This window comes from Mastigoproctus giganteus, chromosome 5 (assembly GCF_048544385.1).
Source record: "Mastigoproctus giganteus isolate SK-2022 chromosome 5, ASM4854438v1, whole genome shotgun sequence".
Taxonomy (NCBI): Eukaryota; Metazoa; Arthropoda; class Arachnida; order Uropygi; family Thelyphonidae; genus Mastigoproctus; species Mastigoproctus giganteus.
Window position 1 is genome coordinate 165025883 of NC_143579.1, and position 24986 is coordinate 165050868.

General features: G+C 36.9%; 1 protein-coding gene across 4 annotated transcripts in view; it reads right to left on the bottom strand.

Moving 5' to 3' along the window:
- Myo61F (unconventional myosin 61F) overlaps positions 1 to 24986 on the bottom strand; it is a 748935-nt gene that overhangs the window by 602106 nt on the left and 121843 nt on the right. For all 4 annotated transcript variants that reach the window (XR_016546978.1, XM_090374260.1, XM_090374259.1 and 1 more), the window contains exon 3: positions 12944 to 13059. Coding sequence is in view for 3 of the 4 variants with exons in the window: in XM_090374260.1 (XP_090230386.1) it covers positions 12944 to 13059 (116 nt within the window). In the remaining variant the exon portion in view is untranslated. The remainder of the gene's footprint in view (positions 1 to 12943; positions 13060 to 24986) is intronic.

The following is a 24986-nucleotide window of genomic DNA, read 5'->3' on the forward strand; positions in this document are numbered from 1 at the left end:
GTGCAAGATCCAAACCAATAGCCTAATTACCAATTTCATTATATCCATTTATTGAATGGTATGACTGCAACAATACAAATATCTGTCAACAATTTCTTTTTTCATTTCACATTTTTGTAAAAATCCATGTTTATTTTGTAATCAATATATACAAATCAAAATACCTAAAAGAAATCTGAAGGATGTTTCACATAAAACTATCTACTACATGTGCTCGGCATATGCCCCAATTATTTTTGCATCCAGTTCCTTTATCACTGCATCCAATGAAATTGATCAGAAAAGATTGCCTCTTAACAAATCTATTCTATGACTGCAGTATAACTTACAGTCCTGTCTAGATGGTCCTACATCACTTCTTTAACCAGTGACTCCATAATTTTTTGTATAACTGAAGTCAACCTAACAGCTTTGAAATTACTCATATCCCCCTTTGAACTCCCTTTATAATCAGGGAATACATTCACACATCTCCAGTCCATAGGGACTGTCTCTGAATCCAAAGATGCTCTCATCAACATGGCTAAGGTTTTGCCTACCTCCTGTAAGATTTGAAAATCTTACAAAAAATAAAATATTTTTTTATATAGACTTTGAAGGTTAGTTTTCCTTTGATTCTTGCCATTAATAGGATAAATGGGTAATATATGCAGTTTCAGAAATAAGAATTATTCTGGTAAGAGGTATAAAAATTAAAAGAGTAGCGGGAACGAAAACAGAGCCATTAGCTTTACTTCCGTTAAACCAGGGAACAGATGGAGGATACTATGACAAACCCAGCAGGGGGTCCGGCGCTACAAAAACAACTTAAGGTTTATGAGTGGTCACACACCGGAAACATATTCTGTACAACACACACTAGTTTCTAAAAATAGACGCTATAGTAGCCAGTGTCACAATTTGTGGTTTTTTTTGAGTGCTATAGAGACAAGCTGTTATGAGACAGAAAGAGTTGTTTTGAAGTATTCGGCCAACGGATGTCAACAGGTTGTAAAGAAAGGGGTATAGAGAATCACGTGCTAGTGCTACGGGGCAGGCTGAACTAAGCCTTCCAACAAATGAAAAGAAAGAAAAATGAAAAAGAAAGAGTGATTGGAAGAAAACACTGGGAAGGCGTGGAAAACTCCTGGAGAAAATTGTGGATGGATATGGACACAAGGGGAGAGAGTGGAAAAAGGAAGAGAAGGAGAGAGGAGAATTTTTTTGAGCGGTGCTAGTGCAAGGGTGAGTCGGGAGGAGTTGCTTGAAAGATGATGAAGAAATAGCCAACGAAAAAAGTCGAAGTGGGTTATCAGTAATGTAGTGAGTGAGAAATTAGGAGATGAACTGGAAAGGGGTAGTAAAAGGAAGTTCTGCAAACAGTGAGAATGAGAGAAGAAGATTCCCGTAGAACACCCAGTCCACCGAGGAAGGTGATAATATCCTGAAAGCGGAATAGCAGTTGTGATGCCATATGATGATGCCCTGGAAGCTGTAAGATGTTGCCCTGGAAGCTGTAAGATGTTGCCCTGGATAGCAGAAGATAACAGCTCTGGATAAGGATAGGATAGAAGGCCCTTATGAAGACACCAGATCACAGAAATTAAGTAAGTGAAAGTTAATTTGAGAATACTGTAAGTTAAAAGCTAGAGAAAGGACTGTGGAGCGATATTTGGGGAATTCAATGATAAGAGAAAGGACTGTAGTGCAATAATTGGGGAAATTAATGATAAAGATAAGATTAGATGGGTGAACCAAATAGGAGTAAATTCTACTCTAAGGCAATTATGGTTGGTTTAGGCAGTAATTTGGAATAAGGAGGATAGTAATGTAGATGAGAAAGTTAACGGAAGGAATTGTAGTAAAAATAGAAATACTAAATGTGTGGAGATAAAATTTATGTATATTGCTAACCCTTAAAGGTGTGTTTGAATGTAATATTGTATTTTGGTAATCAAGTTCTGTAACTGGTAATGGTTAAAGAAATATATAAGAAAGAGGAATAGGGAATTAAAGAATAAATTGGTAGTTATGATGATACATAAAAGTAATATGATCAATGATATGTTTAACTTTAATGATTAAAAAATGTTAATGACACCTATGAGGTATGATTTGATTGTGTTGTAATAGGAGCAGAAATAAGGTGAGCATATAAAGAGTGTAACTATTTAACCTGTGTATGCATAATGAGAAAGGTGAGATAAAAAAAAAAGTCAAGTCTGTAAAGGAGCCTGTTAGATAGGAAGAGACTGGATATGTTGGAAGTACCTTGGTGTTGAAACAGTGAAATTTTATTCTTAATGAGATTTGTTATGATTTAACTGTAAATATGCATAATAAACTTATTTTTTTATATAACATTTGTGTAATTATTTGTTGTACTGGACACAAGCCTAACCAATGGGAATTAAACATATAAGAGTTTCTCCCCTATGAACTTAGAATTTTCTGAGAAGTAAAGTAAGATGCGCTAGTGGGGAGATATTATAAAGGGGAATAAATAAAAATAATAAAAATATACACCTATTAAAACCCCCCCCCCACCACTCCATTAATATGATTGGATAGATCTATCCCCTCAAGGTGACTTTTTCATGTTTAACTTCAACTTCTCTTTCACTTTCCTCTCACTTACTACAAATTTGTTTAGCTCCCTATCAGAATTTGATAAACATCTTCCTCCCCCCCACTACAGAATTCATTGAGCATGAATGTAGATGCAAAATAGCTATTCAGTCTATCAGCAACCCAGAATTCACTGAGCATGAATGTAGATGCAAAATAGCTATTCAGTCTATCAGCAACCTGAGCAGGATCATTGGCAGTTAAGCGGTCAACAAGTGTATCAATGCAATTCAGCCTTTCTTCTACTGTTAGAATAAGTAAAGAAGTGTTTGCTGCTTTTCTTGTCATTCTTTGCCAGACACTTCTCGTAATCTACCTTAGTTTGCTTAACCTCTTTTGTAACTTGATTGCAGACTAGTTTATATCTACCATAGGCCTCTCTATCACCTGATAATTTATATGCATCCCATGCATTTTTATTCTCTGCCATGTGTCTCAATCATTCAACTAACATCCATTTAGGTCTAAGTCTTGAACTGTACTCTTTAATTGGTATGAAATGCTTCTATGATTATTTCCCTGAATGATTCCCATTTAGAATTCATTGCTGATAATAAAATTAGTTGGTTCCATTGTACAGAATTTAAAAACTGTGTGAGACAACTGAATTCTCCTTTATGAAAGCAAAAAACTTTTCCCCTTACCCTTGATGGTAGTTACATCTTTCAGTAAAGTCCACATAAACACACTGTGATCACTACCACCTAGTTTTTCTTTTATCTGCAGATTCTTAATGCATGAAGAACCACTACTGATAATCAGATAAAAAGTATTCCTCTCTCTTGTTGCCTCTCTAACATGCTGAAGTAGAAAAGAGTCAACCAATATATCCACAAAAGTGTTGCTAGTGAATGAGCGCATGACCAAATTACAAGTTCAGTGAATTCTGTAAGGAAGGGGATGACAGAAGTTTCCTAAACTATAACAGGGAGCTAAATGATTTTGTAATAACGGAGAGAAAAGTGGAGGAGAAATTGCTGAAGTTAAACATAAAAAAGGCACCTGGGCCAGATGGAATCTATCCAGTTATATTGAAGGAGGTAGTGATAAAAGTAAGGAAACCCTTAGCCATAATTATGAGAGCATCCTCAGATTCAGGGGAGGCCCCCATGGACTGGAATGCAAATATATCCCAAATTCAAAGGGTGACACAAATAATTATAGACCTGTTAGTTTAACTTCTGTTCCGGGGAAAATAATGGAGTCACTGGTTAAAGAAGTGATGCAGGATCACCTAGCCAAGACTGCAGTAATAGTTCATAAACAGCATGGGTTTGTTAAGGGAGTCTTTTCTGACCAATCTGATTGGATACTATGATGTAGTCACAAAGGAACTGGATGCAAAGAATAATTTTGATATCATATACTTGGATTTCAGGATAGCTTTTGATACTGCTGCACATGGAAGACTGCTGTACAAATTGGAGCGGTATGGCATTAAGGGCAAATTGCTGCAATGGTTGAAGGGATGGTTGAGTGGGAGATGGCAGAGAGTGGTAATAAATAGACACTGCTCTATGTGGAGTCCTCTATTATTAGTGGAGTCCTGCAGGGTTCGTTGCTGGGCCCATTGTTGTTTTGTGTATTTATTAATGATATCGATGAAGGTATATCAGACTTAATGTCCAAGTTTGCAGGTGATACAAAGGTTGGCAGGGTTGTTAATGATAGTAAAGACAGTATGCTACTGCAACAGGATCTATAAGTTAGGTCGATGGGCTGAGAAGTGGCAACTGAAGTTTAATACTGACAAATGCAAAGTACTGCATATGGGTAGCAGTAACCCAAGAGAAATATACCAACTGTGTGGTACCACTCAGGGAGGTGGAGAATAACAAAGACCTCCGGGTAATTGTGCAGTCGAATATGAAGTTCTCTGAGCAGTGAAGACGGGCTGCCATTGCAGGTCATGGAGTTTATGTCAATAGTATATAGGAATTTTGCTAGCAGAGACAAGGAGGTGATTATACCTTTGTATAAGGCAATGGTGAGGCCCCCACCTTGAGTACTACGTACAGGTCTGGAGGCCTCATTTTAGGCTCAATGCTGATGGGATACTTCCACTTGCTCAGATTAAGCACCTCAGGGGGCATAGATTCAATTTAAAGAAAGACAGTTGTAGAATAGATGTGCAGAAGTTTACCTTTAGAAAGCAGGTAGTTGAAGACTGGAACAGACTTCCATTGACTGGATGGGTGAAATGGGAAGGGTGTGTTTTTTTTTTTTTTTTTGGCTAATTCTCTATAAGCTTGCTTTCTTGCATCATATGCCTCAACTAATGCTAATATCAGGAAATTTAAAATTCCCCATTATAAGACATTCTGATTTACTAGTGCTCTATTTCTCTGTACAGTTGTTTTTTTGTACTCATCTCAGTCATTCAGCTTATAACTCACTTCTACTTTCATTTTTGTTTTCCCAGTGCTTGTATCACACCAAACTGACTCAACCTAACCCCAGGGGCTCAGATCTAGTGAGTATGGGCTTGACACAACCAGGATCCTGGAAGAATGATGATATCCTGAGCTGGATATCATCATTCTTCTCTTTCTTGGTGATTCCCTTCTCTCTCTCTCTCTCAGGGTAATTCGGTGCAGCATAAGCCTCAGGCTTCCTTGCACCATATAGCTAATAATAATAACATTGCACTGCCCATCCATGTCAACCAGATGCAGTGCCATAATTCTGCGTCCCTTGTATCTGAGTGACTGTTTCTCTGATATCTTCACTATGTCGGTATTTGACAACTTGACCCGCACTTCAAATTCATAAAATTTATTTACTATGATCCTAGCATTGGTCTAAATGCTAGTACAGTATACATGCATGTGTTCTTGTTCTTAGTTATGCTTACTTGGTTTTAGTTACCTAACACATTTTTTTCAAAGGTTGTTGGTATATTTCAATATACAGGAATTGAAATATTTCAATATATATATTTTTTTATCACTTCTCATTTTGATTTTTCTTTACTGTTTCTTTCAGCAATATTTAAGGTACTGTTTACGAGCCATTTCAATAACCGAAGTTGGTATGTGATGGCTCATAAAAAAAAAAAAAAAAAAAAAAGTAAAGTGCAGCCATTATCAACCCACTGCAGGATGAAAGCCTCCTCAACAATTCATGCTGAGGGAAATGGACCATAATCTGCCACGCTCGTCCAGTGCGCGTTGGCAGATCGACCGTATTCAGCAGTCAGGGGCTTGAACCCCGGTCTACTCAAAAAGCGTGTGCTACTGCACTCCCGCTCCTGCCCACTCGGGTACGGAGGCCACTCATAAACAGTACCTTAAATACTGCCGAAAGAAACAATAAAGAAAAACCAAAATGAGAAGTAATAAAAAAATATGAATGGATAGGACTCCCATATATTGAAATGTACCAACAACCTTTGAAAAAAATTTTCAAAGATGCTGGAGTAAACCTAGCCTTCAGCATCTCCAAGAAACTATGGGCATACCTTAAAAATTCAACTAACAATAAAAAAACAATGGATTTTAAACAAAAAACAAGAACATTGTTACATAAGAGAATCCAAAAGTACAAAAGCAGTTTAAAAGTAGCCTCAAATAATAAAGAAAAAAAAACAAGACTGGACAGAAAAAATTACTTCTGAACTGACAGCTCACCACTTAGACAATGGATTGTCTAAGTGGTGAAGGACATTATCCATCTTTTGAAAACACCATAATAATAAACAAACAAGACAAAAAATTTACGCTACAAACCAGTGAGACTGGCAATAAGATCAAAAAACATATCAATAAACATATATAAACCAATAATAATTTTTGAGAAATGGAACCTAAAACAAATATCCTACAAGTTCAAATTTAATTACAAACATAACAACCCCCACCCATCTAGGACCTCTACTAATGGGGACAGGTAGTCACGCACCAGGATTTCCGAATGGCAACTTTTATCTCTCTCTCTCTCTCTCTCTCTCTCTCTCTCTCTCTCTCTCTCTCTCTCTCTCTCTCTCTCTGCCCCCCCCCCAAACCCCCCTTTAAGCTGTTCTAAATCTCTAAATTTTTCAAATTCCCAAACTAATAGCATAATACGAGGGGGCGGGAATTTTACTTCTCTTCCTTTCACCTACTCAAACACCCCCCCCCCCAATGCTTTTGAAATAGGACAATGGAACGTGCCCAGGCTATAAATATGGCCTTTGAGATGTGTTCACTCCCACATCAAGCTTCAGGAATTCATCTCCCCTTTCTAATTATCTTCCCATGCATGGATTTAGGATCAAAGCTTGCTTTTATTCCTTTGTACTCTTACTAGGTTTATTTCATTTCAATACTATTCTAATTACATTTTACCTGGATGCAGCCATTCCTGAATAGTAGTAGTAGTAGTAGTAGTAGCAGTGGCATTTGATGCAAGAAAGCAAGTGTATGAGCTTATGCAGCATCAGCCAAAAAAAAAAAAAAAAAAAAAATCACACCATTCCCTCCAAATGCATGTCCAGTTTCTCCTTAAATTTATGCAACCTATCAACTTCCACAACGACAGATGGAAGTTTGTTCCAGCAATTAACCACCCGCTGGCTAAAGACAAATTTCCGCTCATCTAATCTACATCTGTCTTTTCTTAATTGAATTTATGCTCACTTAGGTTCGTAATCTGAACAAGTGGAAGGATCCCATCAGAATTCAGCATGCTCAACCCATTCAAGGCCTTATACACCTCAATCAGATCACCGCGCAGGTGCCTAGTCTCCAGCCACTGCAATTTGCAGAACTTAAGCCTCTCTTGGTAAGAGGATCCCTTCATTCCCCTCACCAATCTTGTTGCCCTTCTCTGTATCCTTCCTAAAATGAGGCCTCCAGACCTGTACGCAGTACTCAAGGCGTGGCCTGACCATTGTCTTCTACATAGGGACAATCACCTCCTTCTCCCTGCTAGCAAAATTCCTATATATCATTGACAAAACCCCATGACCTGCCCTGGCAGCCTGTCTGCATTGCTCAGAAAACTTCATATCTGCCTGCACAATTACTCCCAGGTCTTTTTCATTTTCTACCACCTTAAGTGTAGTACCACACAGTTGGTACGTTTCTCTGGGGTTACTTCTACCCATATGCAGTACTTTGCATTTGTCAAGGTTAAACTTCAGTTGCCACTTCTTAGCCCATCTGCCCAAATTATCTAGATCCTGTTGCAGTAGCACACTCCCATTATTGTCATTAACAACCCTGCCTACCTTTGTATCATCTGCAAACTTCGACATTAAGCCTGATATACCTTCATCAATATCATTGATAAATATACAAAACAACAGTGCACCTAACACCGAACCCTGTGGGACTCCACTAATAACATTAGTCCAAGAAGAGCAGCACCCATTGATTACCACCCTCTGTCTTCTCCCACTTAACCATCCTTTTATCCATTGTAGCAACTTACCCTTAATACCATTCTGCTCCAATTGGCACAATAGTCTTCCATGCATAACAGTGTCAAAAGCTTTCCTGAAATCCAAATATATGATATCAAAATTATTTTTTGTATCCAGTTTCTTTGTAACCACATCATAATATCCTATCAAATTTGTCAGACAAGACTTTCCCTTAACAAACCCATGCTGTGTCTGAATTATTGCTGCAGTGTTGTCTAGATGATCCTGCAATGCATCTTTAACCAGTGACTCCATTATTTTACCCGGAACAGAAGTTAAACTAACTGGTCTGTAATTACTCGTGTCACCCTTAGATCCCCCTTTGTGAAATGGGGATACATTTGCACATCTCCAATCTGTGGGAACCTCTCCTGAGTCCAAGGATGCTCTCATAATTATGGCTAAGGGTTTGCTTAGTTGCTTTGCCACCTCCTTTAATATAACTGGATAGATCCCATCCACCCCAGGTGCTTTTCTTATGTTTAATTTCAACAATTTCTCCTCCACTTTGCTTTCAGTTATTACAAAATCATTAAGTATCCTGCTACAATTTGATAACCTTCTGCCATTTTCAAACCTTAATAATTCCTCATGTGTGAATGTAGATGAAAAATACTCATTCAGTTTGTTTGCTATCTGAGCAGGATCATCAACAGTCGAACCATCGATGTCAAGTGGACCAATCAGATTCATCCCCTTCCTTTTAGAGTTTATATAAGTGAAGAAATCCTTGCTGTTTTTCTTAGCATCTTTTGCCAAGGATTTCTTGTAATCTGCCTTCGCCTGCCTAACCTCCTTTGTCACCTGATTACAGACTAGCTTATATATGCCATAGGCTTCTGAGTCGCTTGATAATTTATATGCATCCCATGCATTTTTCTTCTCTATTACGAGTCTCATTAGTTCATTAGATAACCATTTAGGCCAAAACCTTGAACAATATTTCTTAATAGGTATGAAACTTTTAGTAGCTTCCACGATTAATTCCTTGAATGCTTCCCACTTAGAATTTACTGTTGGTAACATCGTCAGTTTATCCCACTGTACAGAATTTAAAAACTGTCAGAGACCACTGTACTCACCTTTACGGAAGCAAAAACCCTTTCCTTTACCCCTGATGGTAATTAAATCTTTAAGTAAATCCCACATCAGTACACTGTGATCACTGCCACCTAGTGGTTCCTTTATCTGCAAATTCTTAATACACGAATGATCACTGCTGATAACCAGATCAAGAGTATTACTTTCTCTGGTTGCCTCTCGAACATGCTGCTGCAGAAAACAATTATCCAATAAATCCACAAAAGTCTGACTAGTGTGTGAGTGACCAACCCACAAGTTCCAGTCAATATCTGGGAAGTTAAAATCCCCCATTATAAGACATTCCGATTTACTTGCCCACTCTATTTCTCTGTACAATTGTTCATTGTACTCATTCGAATCAGACACTTTCAAATTCAACCCTAATTCTCGGCTTTTGTTCAACAGTGACCTGTACTTGTTAAGTAATTCTGCCGGTCTCCTACTCCTAATATCATTAGTGCCAACGTGTACAACTATATCACCTTTTGTGCCCTTAAAAGATGATATCCGCTCTACAACGTCATCAACCTTTGCCCCTGGCAGACATACCCTGGTCCTTTTCCACCTATCCTTTTTACAAAGCATGTTTCCCGTTTCCCTGACAATAGTCTCCAACAACTACTAGTTCCTGAGGGACCAGCGCATTCTGCCTTGGGGGTTGCCACTGTGTTGTGCGATGACCAAGTGCAAGCTCTGGCGTTGATGTGGGCAGCTGAGAGCCTGATGGGCCCCTCAATTTAGATCTTTCGAGGGCATCCACCCTGTCCTTCAAACTCTCATATAGGCCCATAACAACGCTGAGTTGTCGGCCTGATTTCCTTACACTCCTTACATTGCGCACACACAAAGACATCCCCCATGGCAATGTCATGTTCTGTTCCAGAGAGTTCGGCAAACATTTCACAAGTTGCACATTTTTTCTGTGATGTGTTGGAGAATCGGCCCCCCCTCAGTTCTCCCCCGAGTCACAGCACTCCTGCCACTTTGAGCCCGTTGCTTTGCTGCTCTAGTTTGGGGCTTGATACTTTAAATTAATAAAATCAATAAATTAAATTAATTAAATGTCAATACTACGCTATCTAATAGAAACAGTGAAGCGTAATACTCTATAAATTATACGTTAGAGCTACCTAACTACCTCAATAAAAAAATTTGAATTCCCTACCACTATAGGGAATTCAAATTTGAAATAAAAATAACCAGCATAACTATAACTATAAGAATAAGACTACGTATTAAGTACAATATAAAATAACAATTATGTAAATAAAAAGGCAAACACTTATCATTTTTTTCGGAGCCTGCAACTGACAGCTGTAATGTTTAAAGAGAGTCAGCGCCCTCTTTAAATCTCAGGTATAAGAATTTCTGACTTAAAATATAAAATTTCTCAAATTTAATATTCCAGAATACTTCTTAATAACCTACACCAGGGGTTTATTATGCTAATATCTTAGCAAAATAATAAATGTTTCCAATGTTGAAACTGTGATAACGTTAAAACTGTGAACTACCTTGAGCTAGGAGTTCTCGCAGTGTCCGACAGATGTCAAGTATCCCTGTGCTTCCCTTGAAAATTTAAAATATCGTGCGGCACACAGTTTGGGAACCACTAACCTAAACTATCTTATTTGGTTTAAATTCACACCATTGATTTTAAATTCAAAACGAGAACACAGATCTTCTACAAGAGAAAATCAAGAAAAGTTAGCATTTGTCCAACTTACGAAAATTAGCGAGACTCGATTACACAAGTTGTCTGTCCAACATTACTCTGTACTCGTTAAGCAAGTCAGCAGAAGATCTCCTGCTCTTAATGTCATTAGTGCCAATATGTGCAACAATATCATCTTTTGTGCCCTTAAAGAATGATATCTGCTCTATAATGTCATCAACTTTTGCTGCTGGCAGACATACTCTTGTCTTATTCCACCTATCCTTTTTACATTAATATAGTTCCCATTTCCCTGAGAACAGAGTTACCAACAATAGCTACCTCCTGTGGGACCAGTGCATTCTGCCATTGAGGTTGCCACTGTGTTCGCTGATATGCAAGTGTAAGCTTACACACACACACACACACACACACACACACACACACACACACACACACACACACACACACACACACACACACACACACACACACACACACACACACACAGAGAGAGAGAGAGAGAGAGAGAGAGAGAGAGAGAGAGAGAGAGAGAGAGAGAGAGAGAGAGAGAGATCCCCCTTGGCTACATCATTTCCCATTCTAGACACACAAACATCAAACAAGCAGTACATTTTGTGAGGCCATGGTTCAGAGGCCAACCGCCCACTCCACTTTTTCTCGGAGCAACAGCACTCCTACTGCCTGTAATCCTTTGCTTTGGTGCTCTCGTCTGGGGCATATTTCCACTCAAATTAAATTTAATTGAGAATACTACACTAAAGTAATATACTTAAATGCATTAATAACACCATGCACTAGTTATGCGGCAATCACCTATATTACGCTATCAAGTTTACATTACATGAATTACTGTATCGAGTTTACATTATATGAATTACTTTATCGAGTTTACATTATATCTCTAATGCATTAGGGCTTAAAGCCTCAAGCTGCAAAAGAGATTAGACTATGTGTATTTTAGTGCAATTGCATCATATATACACAGCTAAATATAGATTAGCAAATCTGCAATAGCGGCATCGTTTAAGTTACATCTCATATTGTGAATGCCTTCACAACGAGTTGCCATGACATTACACTACTTCGAATAAGTAACGCTTCACTCGAAGGAAAAGACTTTTGTTACTTATTCTCAGTGGTTACCACCACAACCACCCAGACGGCACCATTTCAGTGCTATTTGACCCTTCTTCGGTGGGTGGGTAGGTACCCGAGTGATGTAATGATGGCAAAACAGCTGTGAAGTAAATCTTCACAATATGAGAGATGCCTGATGGTGTATGATATAAGTTAAGACTCTAATGCATTAGGACTTAAAGCCTCAAGCTGCAAAAGAGATTAGACTATGTGTATTTTAGTGCAACTCGTCATGACAACTCGCCGTGAAGGTATTCACAATATGAGATGTAACTTAAACGATGCCGCTATTGCAAATTTGCTAATCTATATTTAGCTGTGTATAAATTATGCAATTGCACTAAAATACACATAATTTACATTATATGTATTATTGTTGAGCGTTTAAAGTTATAACTTAATTATAACAGCTAATAAAATTATCTATTAATGGAAACCTTATTTTTTATAACACTGTTATTTATGACATATGCTATTTAAAAAAGTTGTTAAAAATCATTTCAAAATGCTAAACATTTTAATAACACAAGTATATAATCAAAAAATAATCTTCAAATTAAACAGTGCACAGTTTCAGGATATGTTTAATGTTTTTCTATTCATTGTTTATTTCAACTATTTTTCCTCAAAGTCCAAAAAAGCAGAATATTTCCAAACTACACTCTTCCAAAACAGTTCATATACCAACTCTGAGAGAGAGAGAGAGAGAGAGAGAGAGAGAGAGAGAGAGAGAGAGAGAGAGAGAGAGAGACACCTTGAGTATCATCACGCCTTCACAAGCCTGAGCAATCAATCAATCACAAGTTATAACTGTTATGCAATAATAGAACAATAATGCTACAATAGAGTAAATAAATATAATTTTTGTTTTTAGCAACTAAGTGTTCCTAATTAGTTTGTTGCTGAAAACCAAGTTTTTATGTGTTGCCAATGCTCATTATTTGTTTTCTATTAGTATCAAGTCCTCAATTTTACACATAAATTCGTATATTCAACGAAACTTATAGTTTTACAGTTCATGAATGCATGCTTACATATGTGGAGGAAGCTCATAAAAGTTTACATTCTGATACTGCTGTATATACTGCTTGCTGTAAATGCCAAGATTCCTATAAGGATTTACAGATACTAGCACAGGACCTATGTATGTCTGAAATAAATGCAAAAGCTATGTTACTCAAGTAAAAATAAGTCTTTATGAATAATTAATATAATGGTAGAAAATATGCATTTCAATTTATAGAAGTACTGACAGTCATCTACTAGAGAAGTCAAAATTGAACTCAGCATGGAAAATGGATATATATGAAGTGTATTCTTAAAATAATTTTCATAATGGCAATAAGAATAAGTACTGCGAAGCAGATCATTGCCATCACTCAATTACATGTGAACTGTAATCTTACATACATACATACTAAGAGATCAATAAATAAAAAATTATTTCTTAGCTATGTAAAAATAATGAAAATGGCATTAAACAAATAGGCCACTAATGTTTTGGAACAATGACCCAATATAAAGTAAGTGTTCACGTTAGTGCTGTAGTAAGACATCTTTGCAATGGGTAAACATATTCACTGTAAATTTAGTAAGTGCTAACTCTTGCTACAGCAGTTTAGAAATTCTGTTTTGAGATGAAATATTTTACACTTCTGAAATGGGAGGGCAGTGAACAACAAATATTGCAAACTGAACAAAAGCAATAGTGATATTGCAAGGTTTCACTAAACCTTGCAATATCACTAGCCAAATGCCTATTTAATTTCAGCAAAAGACAACAATAATATTTTTAGCCTTCTCAAAAAAGGCCTTAAAAAAACTGCAATTAATTTGCAATTGATAAACAATAGTCTTTAATAAAAAAAAAAAGTTCTAAAAGTTTACCTTCTAAAAGAGAAAAGGTAAAAGTAAAGCAACAATAAGCCAACAAAAGAAACAAATATTCTCTTGGAAGTGGTAAAAATGCTCAAGTAATATCTGTATTAGCACTTGTGTTATCAAATTTAACCCCAGGGGGTCACATCTGGCACACCCAGGGTCCTGAGCTGGATATCATCATTCTTCTCTTTCTTGGTGATTTCCTTTTGTCTCTCTCTCTCTCTCTCTCTCTCTCTCTCTCTCTCTCTCTCTCTCTCTCTCACTCACATTTTTTTTTTTTTTTTTTTGGCTGGTGCAGCATAAGCCTTTGGCTTCCTTGCACCATATGGCTAATAATAATAATAATATGTCATCTTGCACAAGTTGTAAGTTATCCTACTTTTCATCTAATTCTTGGTAAATCACCTCCTACCATAACCAATACACTCCACTCAATGTCTCCCAGGGCCTATTGACAGAAGGATGTTAAAAGAATTCTCAACAATCTTGATGCCAAGAAACTTGCAGGTACTACCTAATGGCATATCTCCAATTGTTCACCAAACCTTGAGCTTGCTCCTCTTCTGTGTAACTTTTTTTATGCTTTTTTTTTATTATTCCATTAGTGTATTTTCCTTCTGCATGGAAATTTGCTCATATCCAGCCAGTTTCTATGAAGGGTGACAAATCCCTCCCTTCCAATATCATCCAACTGCACTTACCTGTACTCTTCCCAAAGTAATGGAGAAATTCATCAATCGCCAAATCAAACCAACTTAAAACCTCCCATCTCATTATTGACCAACGGTATGGATCCCATCAGTGTTGACTCAAGGGCAATACAATGGCTGATTTTACTCATCTTTGGACAAAATTCAACAGAAATTGAAGCAGTTACTGGATACCCAGTTGCTCATTGACTACACACACACACACACACACACACACACACACACACACACACACACACACACACACACACACACACTAGTTGATAATAGAAACACTGGAATTTCTTATTTTCTCTTTGAGTAAACAATACTCTAAACAACTACCCATTCTGTACAAACCTCAAATGCTCTTTACCATGTAATACTACACCCACATATAGGATAATTACCCCCAAAGCCTTTCTTGAGCTGCTTGATGCCATTCAAAACTGGGTAGTCACTGTAATAGATGGGTCAATTAATGACCAATATTACAAAGTCTCTCCACTTTGTCTCACAGATGTTCATTTCCTGCTGGATGCCTTTACTTTGTATAATTCCATGAGCACTGTTCTTCTGAATTGGCACCTGTAATTCTCCTACTCTCTCTCTATCTTCCAAACCAGTCTGAACATGTGCCTCTATCAGTTATCATCCATTCACTAGATGATGACTAATTTAGCTTTTCTTCTTCCTCATTTATTCCTGCTACTTCTGTTCTCTGGAACAACATTCCTTTACATATATTTCCTGAAAATTACAATATGCACAATTTCAAGTCTAAAGTCAACAAGTATTTTCTGTCTTCTCATCCTTCAACCCTATACTAAGCACTATAAGTTCTAATACCGTATGTTTTTATGAAAACAATGAAATAAATAAAATAAATTAACTGCCTCAACTATAAATATGTTTCAGAAACTGTAGTTTCATTTAGCATTTAATACCAAAACTGAAACTAAGACACATTTAAACCATGAAATAGTTACAACAAATTAACGCTGCTAATAAGGTTATGGATAAGTAAAGATTCTATTCTGCTCCTATACACCTAATCTCCCTTATTTCAAAAAACATAGCTGCTTGCAATCACTCCTCCAAAGGTGGGTGTTGCTTTAGCCTTTCCATTCTATTATTTTATGTTGTTATAATTTTACTTTTGTTTTGTTTTCAAGTAGGTATAGAATAACATGTTGCCTTATGTTTGTTATTTGGTTTTTAGGAGCATTAGTAACTAAGGCCATATTGCTCCAGGGATATGCGGTGGTCATTCCCTGACCTTTCCGCATCCTCCGTATTTGATGTTGCCTTATCAATACCCCAATTAACAGCATTAATTTGCTGTAACTATTTAATGGTTTATTTGTTTCTTAATTTTAATTTCAATAAGTGTAATTTCAATATATGCTCATAAATATCTGTATCTTTTTATTTCCACAGGTCCAGCTCAATAGAGTGCTTTACAGAACCAGCTCAAAGGAAAAGATGGGTGTCACAAAATAGGAGCATTGGACCATTATTAAAATTTTGATGATGATGTAAAGAATGGTAGCATAGTTAATGATCGCCACCAAGCAGAGATAATTCTAGTGAACCAAGATAGACTTCAGGGATGGTCAGAAAAGTGCCAGCTTTACTTTAAACCAACAAAGTGCAAGGTCTTACACCTAGGGAACAGTAAACCCAAAATAACTTATACACTTGGTGGAGTTGAATTAAAGCCAGTAGTGGTGGAAAGGGACTTGGGTGTTACAATACAGTCAGACATGAATTTCTCCGAGCATTGTAGACAGGTTGCAAGGAAAGTCCATGGTGTCCTATCGAATGATTTATCGAACATCTGCTAGTAGATACAAGGTCGTCATAATCCCATTATATAAGGTGGGTAATTTGCCTGGTGAGATTGGCAAAAGGCTTCCACATCAAGAAAGACTTCGAATGTATGGGTTGCTGAGCTTGGAAACGTGATTGAAGTGTTTAAGGCTCTGAGAGGCAAAAGTAAAATGAATGAAAAGTTCTTCTCATGGTTATAAATGATTCTAGAACTAGGGACCATATTCAGGTTACAGGGAGAGAAGTTTAGACCGAATTGCAGGAAGTTTTATTTTAGACAGCAAGTTATAAATTAATAGAATGAGTTATCGACATGGGTGGTAGAGGCTGATAGTTTGGGAAATTCAAAGGTCAGCGGGATAATTACCTATCAGCTACGGGAGCAGGAAAATATATAGGTTGTTGATTTTTTTTTCTTTTATTATTTATTAATTATTTATTTTATTTAATTTTTTTATTATTATTATTTTACTCTTTTTATCTTTCTTTTTCTTTTTTTTTGTTTGGCTAGTACAACATAAGCCTTAGGCTTCCTTGAACCATATGGCCATTACTAATACTAAATAATAGAACACAAATTTCCATTAAATTAAACAATCAATCAGTATTCGGAACTTCAGCAAATCATAATTTTCATCCCTTCCAAAATTTATCATTTGTTCATATATTTTTCATTTAAAAACGAATAACTGGTTCCTGTAAGCTTAAAAATTTGTATATAAAGCAGATGAATCCATACAACTGGCATTAATAAATAAATATAAGTTTGTTATTTTGTTGAGTGATAATTTCATATTGTAAGAACTAAAGCATGCACCATTATACTTTTTTTTTTTCTTTTTTTTTTAAGCATTTTAAAGCAAGTAAAGAAAAAACTTTTTTGGCCAATTAATTAATTTATAATAGTCTTTTAAAGCAAAATTTAAGAGAAAACATATCAGGGTTTAATGAATTTAATTTTTGTCACCTTATTAGATGTCTGATGGAAGAAAATGATTATCGAGGAATGCATATCGAAAAAGACGAAAACATTAAAAAAAAAACTAGCTCAGATGCAACTTAAGCCAGCTCCCTTCAACAGGTACATGTAACACAACAGGATCTACAGAAATATGGTCAAAACTATCAAATATTGGGGATGAAAAAAAAAAAAAAAACAGATAATGTCAGTCAATGTTTTGTATCTTAAAAATATGTTTCTATGGAAACGATCATATAATGTAATTCACCTGCAGCCAGAGATACAGAACATACTCTTAATATAAGTGAAAGTGAAAATACTTCAGATAGCGAATATCATAAAACAATTTACATGATCTAAGTTTTTGGCCTAAAATATTAACAGATAAAATTAGAATGTATTTAGTTGAAACAGGGCCAAATCAAACTGAAAATTTTAATTTTACTTTGGGTGATAATAACAGCTCATTTTCTACAGCATATATCCACAAAACATTAAGTAACAGAGACAAAATTCATAGGAGTTGGTTAGTATATTCAAAAGCAAAAAATTTTGTATATTGTTTTTGTTGCAAAACTTTTAATAATAATATTAACACTTTTAACAATGACAATGGTTACAAAGACTGGAAACATTTATTAAAGATATTAGAAGAATGCAAAAAAAGCAGATACATTTTAAAAGTTTTAAATCATGGATTGATCTAAATAAATCCATAAAAAATGATAAAACAGTTGATGTGCTCAATGAAAATTTGATAAAATTAGAAAAAAAGAGGTGCAAATCATACCTGGTACTAGAAATTTTATAAAATTGATTGAAACAATTGCTCAGTTTCATCATATCAGGATTGAACATATAAACTGAATTCAGATGTTTGTTATTTGTTATTTGGTTTTTAGGAGCATTAGCAACTAAGGCCATATTGCTCCAGGAATATGCGGTGGTCATTCCCTGACCTTTCCGCATCCTCCGTATTTGGTGGTGACGGGCTCGAACCCCGGTCTGATCAAGAAGCATGTGCTACGCACTGCTGCTCCTTCCCACCTGGCTACGGAGGCGCCGTCCTGACTGAATTCAGAATAACGATAATAATATGCAACATTATTTAGGTGATAAAATACAGAATAAAGTTATTTCTGTAATTGGTGAAAAAAATAAAGTATACGATTACAGACGCATTAACATTAGCATTAGTAGAGGCATTTGATGCAAGAAAGCAAGCTTATGCAGCATCAGCCAAAAAAAAAAAATAAATAAATAAATAAAAATAAATAACCACTTCCACTTCACCCCTCTGTTCTTTCGAAATACCTGTCCAACTGAGCCTTAAACTTATTTGGGCTATCAACTTCCGCGACAAGGGATGGAAGTCTATTCCACCAACCAACCAACCACCCGCTGGCTAAAGGCAAATTTCCTCATGTCTATCCTACATGTCTTTTCTCAATTTGAATTTATGCCCTCTCAGGTGATTATTCTGAGCAAGAGGAAAAATCCCATCAGCATTGAGCATGCTCAAACCATTCCAGGCTTTATACACCTCTATCAGTTCACCTCGCTGGTGCCTAGTCCCCAGACACTGTAATTTGCAAAACTTAAGCCTTTCTTCGTAAGAGCATCCCTTTGTTCCATTCACTAATCTTGTTGCCCTTCTCTGTACTTGTTCCAGCAGCTCTACATCCTTCTTGAAATGAGGCCTCCAGACCTGTATACAGTACTCTAGGTGTGGTCTGACCATTGCCTTATACAATGAAATAATCACCTCCTTATCCCTGCTAGAAAAATTCCTATATATCATTGACAATACACCATGAGCTACTCTTGCAACCCGTCTGCACTGCTCAGCAAACTTCATATCTGCCTGCACAACCACCCCCAGGTCTCTTTCATTCTCTACCACTGTCAGTGTAGTACCACAGAGTTGATATGTTGCTCTGGGGTTGCTGTTTCCCATATGTAGTACTTTACATTTGTCAATGTTAAACTTCATTTGCCACCTCTCAACCCATCTGCTCAACCTTTCCAGATCCTGTTGCAGTAGCATAGTGTCAGTAGTGTCCTTGACAACCCTGCCAACCTTCGTATCATCTGCAAACTTGGACATTAAGCTTGATATACCATCATCAATATCATTTATAAATACAGAAAACAATTATAGACCCAATACTGAACCCTGAGGGACTCCACTAATAACATTAGTCCACGATGAGCAGTGTCCATTGATTACCACTCTGTCTTCTCCCCCTCAACGACCCATTTATCCACAGCAGAAATTTGCCTCCAATGTCACACTGCTCCAATTTGTGCAGCAGTCTTCCATGTGCAACAGTATCAAAAGCCTTTCTAAGATCCAAGTATATAATATCAAAGTTATTCCCCGCATACAGTTCTTTTGTGACTGCATCATAGTATCCAATCCAATTGGTCAGGCAAGGCTTCCCCTTAACAACCATGCTGTCTTAGCTATAACTGAAGTCTTGTCTAGATGATCCTGCAGTGCTTCTTTAACCAGTGCCTCCATTAATTTTCCACGAACAGAAGTTAAACTAACAGGTCTATAATTACTTGTGTCGCTCTTTGATCCTCCTTTGCGAATTGGGGTCACATCTGCACATCTCCAGTCCATGGATACTTCCCCTGAGTCCAAGGAAGCTCTCATAATTATGGCTAAGGGTTTGCTTACTTCCTTTGCTGCCTCCTTTAATATAACTGGATAAATCCCATCCACCCCAGGTGCCTTTCTTGTATTTATCTTCAACAATTTCTCCTCCACTTTACTCTCAGTTATTACAAGATTCTCTAGCTTACTGCCAGAGTTGAATACACCTCTGGCATTCCCCTCACTGAATAACTCCTCATGTGTGAATGTCGATGCAAAATATTCATTTACTTTGTTAGCTACCTGAGCAGGATCATCAACAGTTGACCCATCAATATCAAATGGACCAATCTGATTCATCCGCTTCCTTCTAGAGTTTACATAAGTAAAGAACTCTTTGCTGTTTTTCTTTCCATCCCTTGCCAAAGATTTCTCGTAATCTGCCTTCGCCTGCCTAACCTCCTTTGTAACTTGGTTACAGATCAACTTGTATCTATCATAGGCTTCTGTGTCATGTGTTAATTTGTATGTATCCCATGCATTTTTCTTCTCTGCCATATGTCTCATTAGTTCATCTGACATCCACTTAGGCCTAAACCTTGAACAATATATCTTAGTTGGTATGTAAAGCCTAGTAGCTTCCAAGATAAGTTCTTTGAATGCTTCCCATTTTGAATTTGCTGTTGGTAGCATCATCAGTTGGTCCCACTGTATAGAATTTAAATACTGTCTCAGTCCATTGTAGTCGCCTTTACGAAAGCAATAACCCTTCCCTTTACCCCTAATAGTAATTACCTGTTTGAGTAAATTCCACTTCAGCACACTGTGATCACTGCCACCTAGTGGTTCATTTACCTGCAGATTCTTAATGCATGAAGAATCACTACTGATAATCAAATCAAGGGTATTACTCCCTCTAGTTGCCTCCCGAACATGCTGATGTAGAAAACAATCATCCAATAAATCCACAAAAGTTTGCTAGAGTGTGAGTGACCAGCCCACAAATTCCAGTCAATATCTGGGAAATTAAAATATCCCATTATAAGACTCTCTGATTTACTGGCCCACTCTATTTCCCTGTACAGTTTCTTATTATACTCATCAGAGTCATTAGGCCTATAGCACACTCCTACTCTCAATTTCGATCTCCCAGTGCTTATATCACACCAAACTGACTCGACACTGCACTGTCCAGCAATATTCGACTGGCTTCACTTCCTTGGATTTTATGTATTTCTTAACTAATAGCATAACCCCTCCTCCCTTCCTATCCTGTCTATCCTTTCTGTAGACATTGTACTCCCCAAATTCCAGTTCTGCATTCCTTATATCTGTGTGACACCACGTCTCTGAAATCCCCACAATATCTGCCTTTGATGTTTTGAGCAATACCTCAAATTCATAAAATTAATTTACTAAACTCCTAGCATTGGTATACACGCAAGTTTACATGCACCTGTTCTTTTTCTTAGCTACCCTAACACAACGTATGTGTTTATTTGTACCCCAATGATTCCCAGCAGTCTCTGAAATATCCTGCATCTTATTTTCCAGGCTGCGGCTCATTTCAATAGAAGCAGTGCAAGAATCACTTTCACCTCTGCCAGTGGCTACTGTTAATCTATTAGTCCTTGTATCCCCCCCCCAGTCTAGCAGTTTTCCGACCCACCTAACACTGCCTCGATAGCATCAGCAAACATTCTTGCACCCTTTCTATTTAAGTGTATCCCATCCCTGTAGAAGCAGTTTCTCCTGTTAACAAGTACAGACCAGGCTGAAAAAAATTCTACCCCTTGAGCCTTGCACAATCTTTCCAGGGCCGAACTGATCAACAGGGCTCTCATCATATACTCCCTCCTATCGTGTCTGGGCAGAATTGCAGACACTTTCAAATTCAACCCTATTAGCATTAGTAGAGGCATTATTTAGTATCAGCCATTAAAATTAGCATATTAAAATCAAGCAAATATTAGAAAATTATATTAGACTGTACTCTCAATTTAAGTCATGAAGAACAAGTAATTATAGATACAATTTGTCCATTTAAATAGCAATACGAAAAAAAAATTGAAATTGGAGAACATTTTTAAGGGTTTTTTCAATTTTGGATGCAACTGAGAAGGATTAACAATGTTTTTTGATAAATTTTTTAAATCGTTAAAATATCAGCATTCATGACATGCACGGACAGGGCTATGATAATTGGACCAATATGAAGGGGAAACAATGGCCTTCAAAAAAAAAATTTTGAATTTGAACCCTAGAATTTTTTCTATGGCAGGTCATCTTGCTTTTTGAATTTTTCTGATGGATCATAACAGTCAATCGGTAATGAAAACTATGTATTATAGATTATGTAGAATGTAATTAATAAATAAAAAATTATTCACAAATCTTTTTTTATTTATATACACGTAGTAATATTTAATGATATATTTTTAAATATAATTTTTAGTAATGAATTTTTAATAGTGTAAGAATTTTTAATGGCTTCCTTGATGCTGAATTTCTTTAGAAAGTTTCCTAAATCTGGTTGAAATGTTGTTACTTTTAACTGTACACATAATTCTGAATTATCTCTTGTTAGCCTGCTTCGTAATGGCTTTAACAGAAATTTCATTTTAGAAAACATTTGTTAGTACATATAGCAAAGAAGCAAATGCAGATAGAATAACAACTGAAATTTCGAGTGTTACACATATCAATGATCAGGAATGCGACACCCTGCTGCATACTACAACCGTGCTTGCAAAGTGCTCAAATTGAAATTGTGTTACAGATTTTTAATTTTTTTTAAATGAATTAAAATGTTCAGCCACAGATCAACCGAGGAATGCTGGTGGGTCACCTACTGACCCACAGGTCATAAGACTACTGATCACTGCCCTAGAGCATTTTACATACCCTGTGCTGCTCTTAACTTAAATTTTGTTGGGAATTATGTCGCAAAAGTGACTCTAGAAATTGCAGACTTTTTCAGCATTGTTCAAGAAATATATAGTTTTCTTTTTAACATCAACATACCATTGGAAAATTTTAAAGAAAGAATTCCCAACATTGATTGTAAACTTGCTCTCTAATACAAGATGGGAAAGTAGGATTGATGCTATAAAAGTATCGAGATACTTTTAGAGCATCAATACTTTTATAGCATCAAATTTGGATGTAATTTATGACACATTATATATTCTGTTAATGATACATCTGAAGATAATGATACAAGAAATTTAGTTATGATTTTGAATTTAACTATGATTATGTCTTTATTACTAAAAATAAAATCATACAAGATTATATATTCCATAGTAATTTGGTATAATATTTCAACAAAAATTAATGCTTTAAGTAAATCAATGCAAAATTCTGATATAATCATATAGATAATACTGTAATAGAAATGTTAACGCAAGTTAATAATTATTAACTTATTGCACACTGTTTTCTCCCATTGGGGCTCCCACGGCAATCATTCTATCAAATCTAGGGATGAAAGTCTGGCAGCCTCCAGTTGTCTGTGATTTGATACTATTGTAGCCTACTATGCCGTCCTCTGCTAGGGCTGATAATCCACCAGCTTCAATGGATCCTGCTACTTTGAGATGTTCTGTTTGTGCCAGAACCTTTTCTACCAAAACTGAACTGGGAGTCTACTTCCGTAGGGCTCATCCCATCGAAGGAAACACAAAGATCGATACTATAAGATCCCACGCCCGAAGGTCTGAGGGAGAGGTGCTCCTCTTGGCTCATACTGAGGTGAAACTCAGAGACCTCTGCGACGAGAATATCAACCGGCTTCTGCATGTCCACTTTCCACACCAGTCTAATGCAGTGATCAAAGGATGGAGAAAGATGTCTTCCTATTTGGCTATTGTGCAGCACCTTTCAAGGAGAAATGGTAAGTGGTACTTCTGCAACATCTGTCCCAGCAGTACTTGCCACTGACTGTTATAACATCTTCTCCTCTGTCTTCTGGGCTTTATCTTAGTTCTTCTCCAGAACCTTGTCCACTTGTGCCTTTCATTCAAAAAGAGGAGGTCTGGGAGAGCAGTAACATTGCACCTGTGAAAGAGGCCCTGTATGATCAGATGATCCTGTCTCTGTCTCAACTGCTAGAGCCAATATATCACCATTGTACTTCGAAGGATTTCCTCACTGAAGTGCTCGATGGAAGACCCAACTTCGTGGAATTTGACAAGTATATCATAACTGTTCTTGTGTTCTGATATCACCATCTAACAATCTGGTAAGTTCAAGGATCTAACCAACATCTCAGCAGGCAACAGAAGCGGAAATCCATTTTGCTAAGGTCCAGAATTTATATTTGAAGACTTATAAGAGGTGTGCAATCCAAATACTATATGACAAGCAGCCAGATTGCAGAGGAGTGAAATCAGCAAACTCTCTCTATTTTGGATGGTTGTATGCACATAATTTTACTACATGTATCAATAACTTTTGTCTTCTATTACATGTCTTCTTTTGTCTTCTATTACTGCTGATGCTATCGAGGCAGTGTTAGGTGGGTCGGAAAACTGCTAGATTGGGGGGGGGATACAAAGACTAATAGATTAACAGTAGCCACTGGCAGAGGTGAAAGTGATTCTTGCACTGCTTCAATTTGAATGAGCCGCAGCCTGGAAAATAAGATGCAGGATATTTCAGAGACTGCTGGGAATCATTGGGGTACAAGTAAACACATGAGTTGTGTTAGGGCTAAGAAAAAGAACAGGTGCATGTTGTTGTTGTTATTTGGTTTTTAGGAGCATTAGCAACTAAGGCCATATTGCTCCCAGAATATGCGGTGGTCATTCCTTGACCTCCGTATCTGGTGGTGACGGGCTCGAACCCCGGTCTAATCAAGAAGCGCGTGCTACGCACTGCTGCTCCTTCCCACCTGGCTATGGAGAAGTTTATGCTAGGAGTTTAGTAAATAAATTTGATGAATCTGAGGTATTGCTCAAAACATCAAAGGCAGATATTGTGGGGATTTCAGAGACGTGGTGTCACACAGATATAAGGAACGCAGAACTGGATTTTGGGGAGTACAATGTCTACAGAAGGGATAGACAGGATAGGAAGGGAGGAGGGGTTATGCTATTAGTTAAGAAATA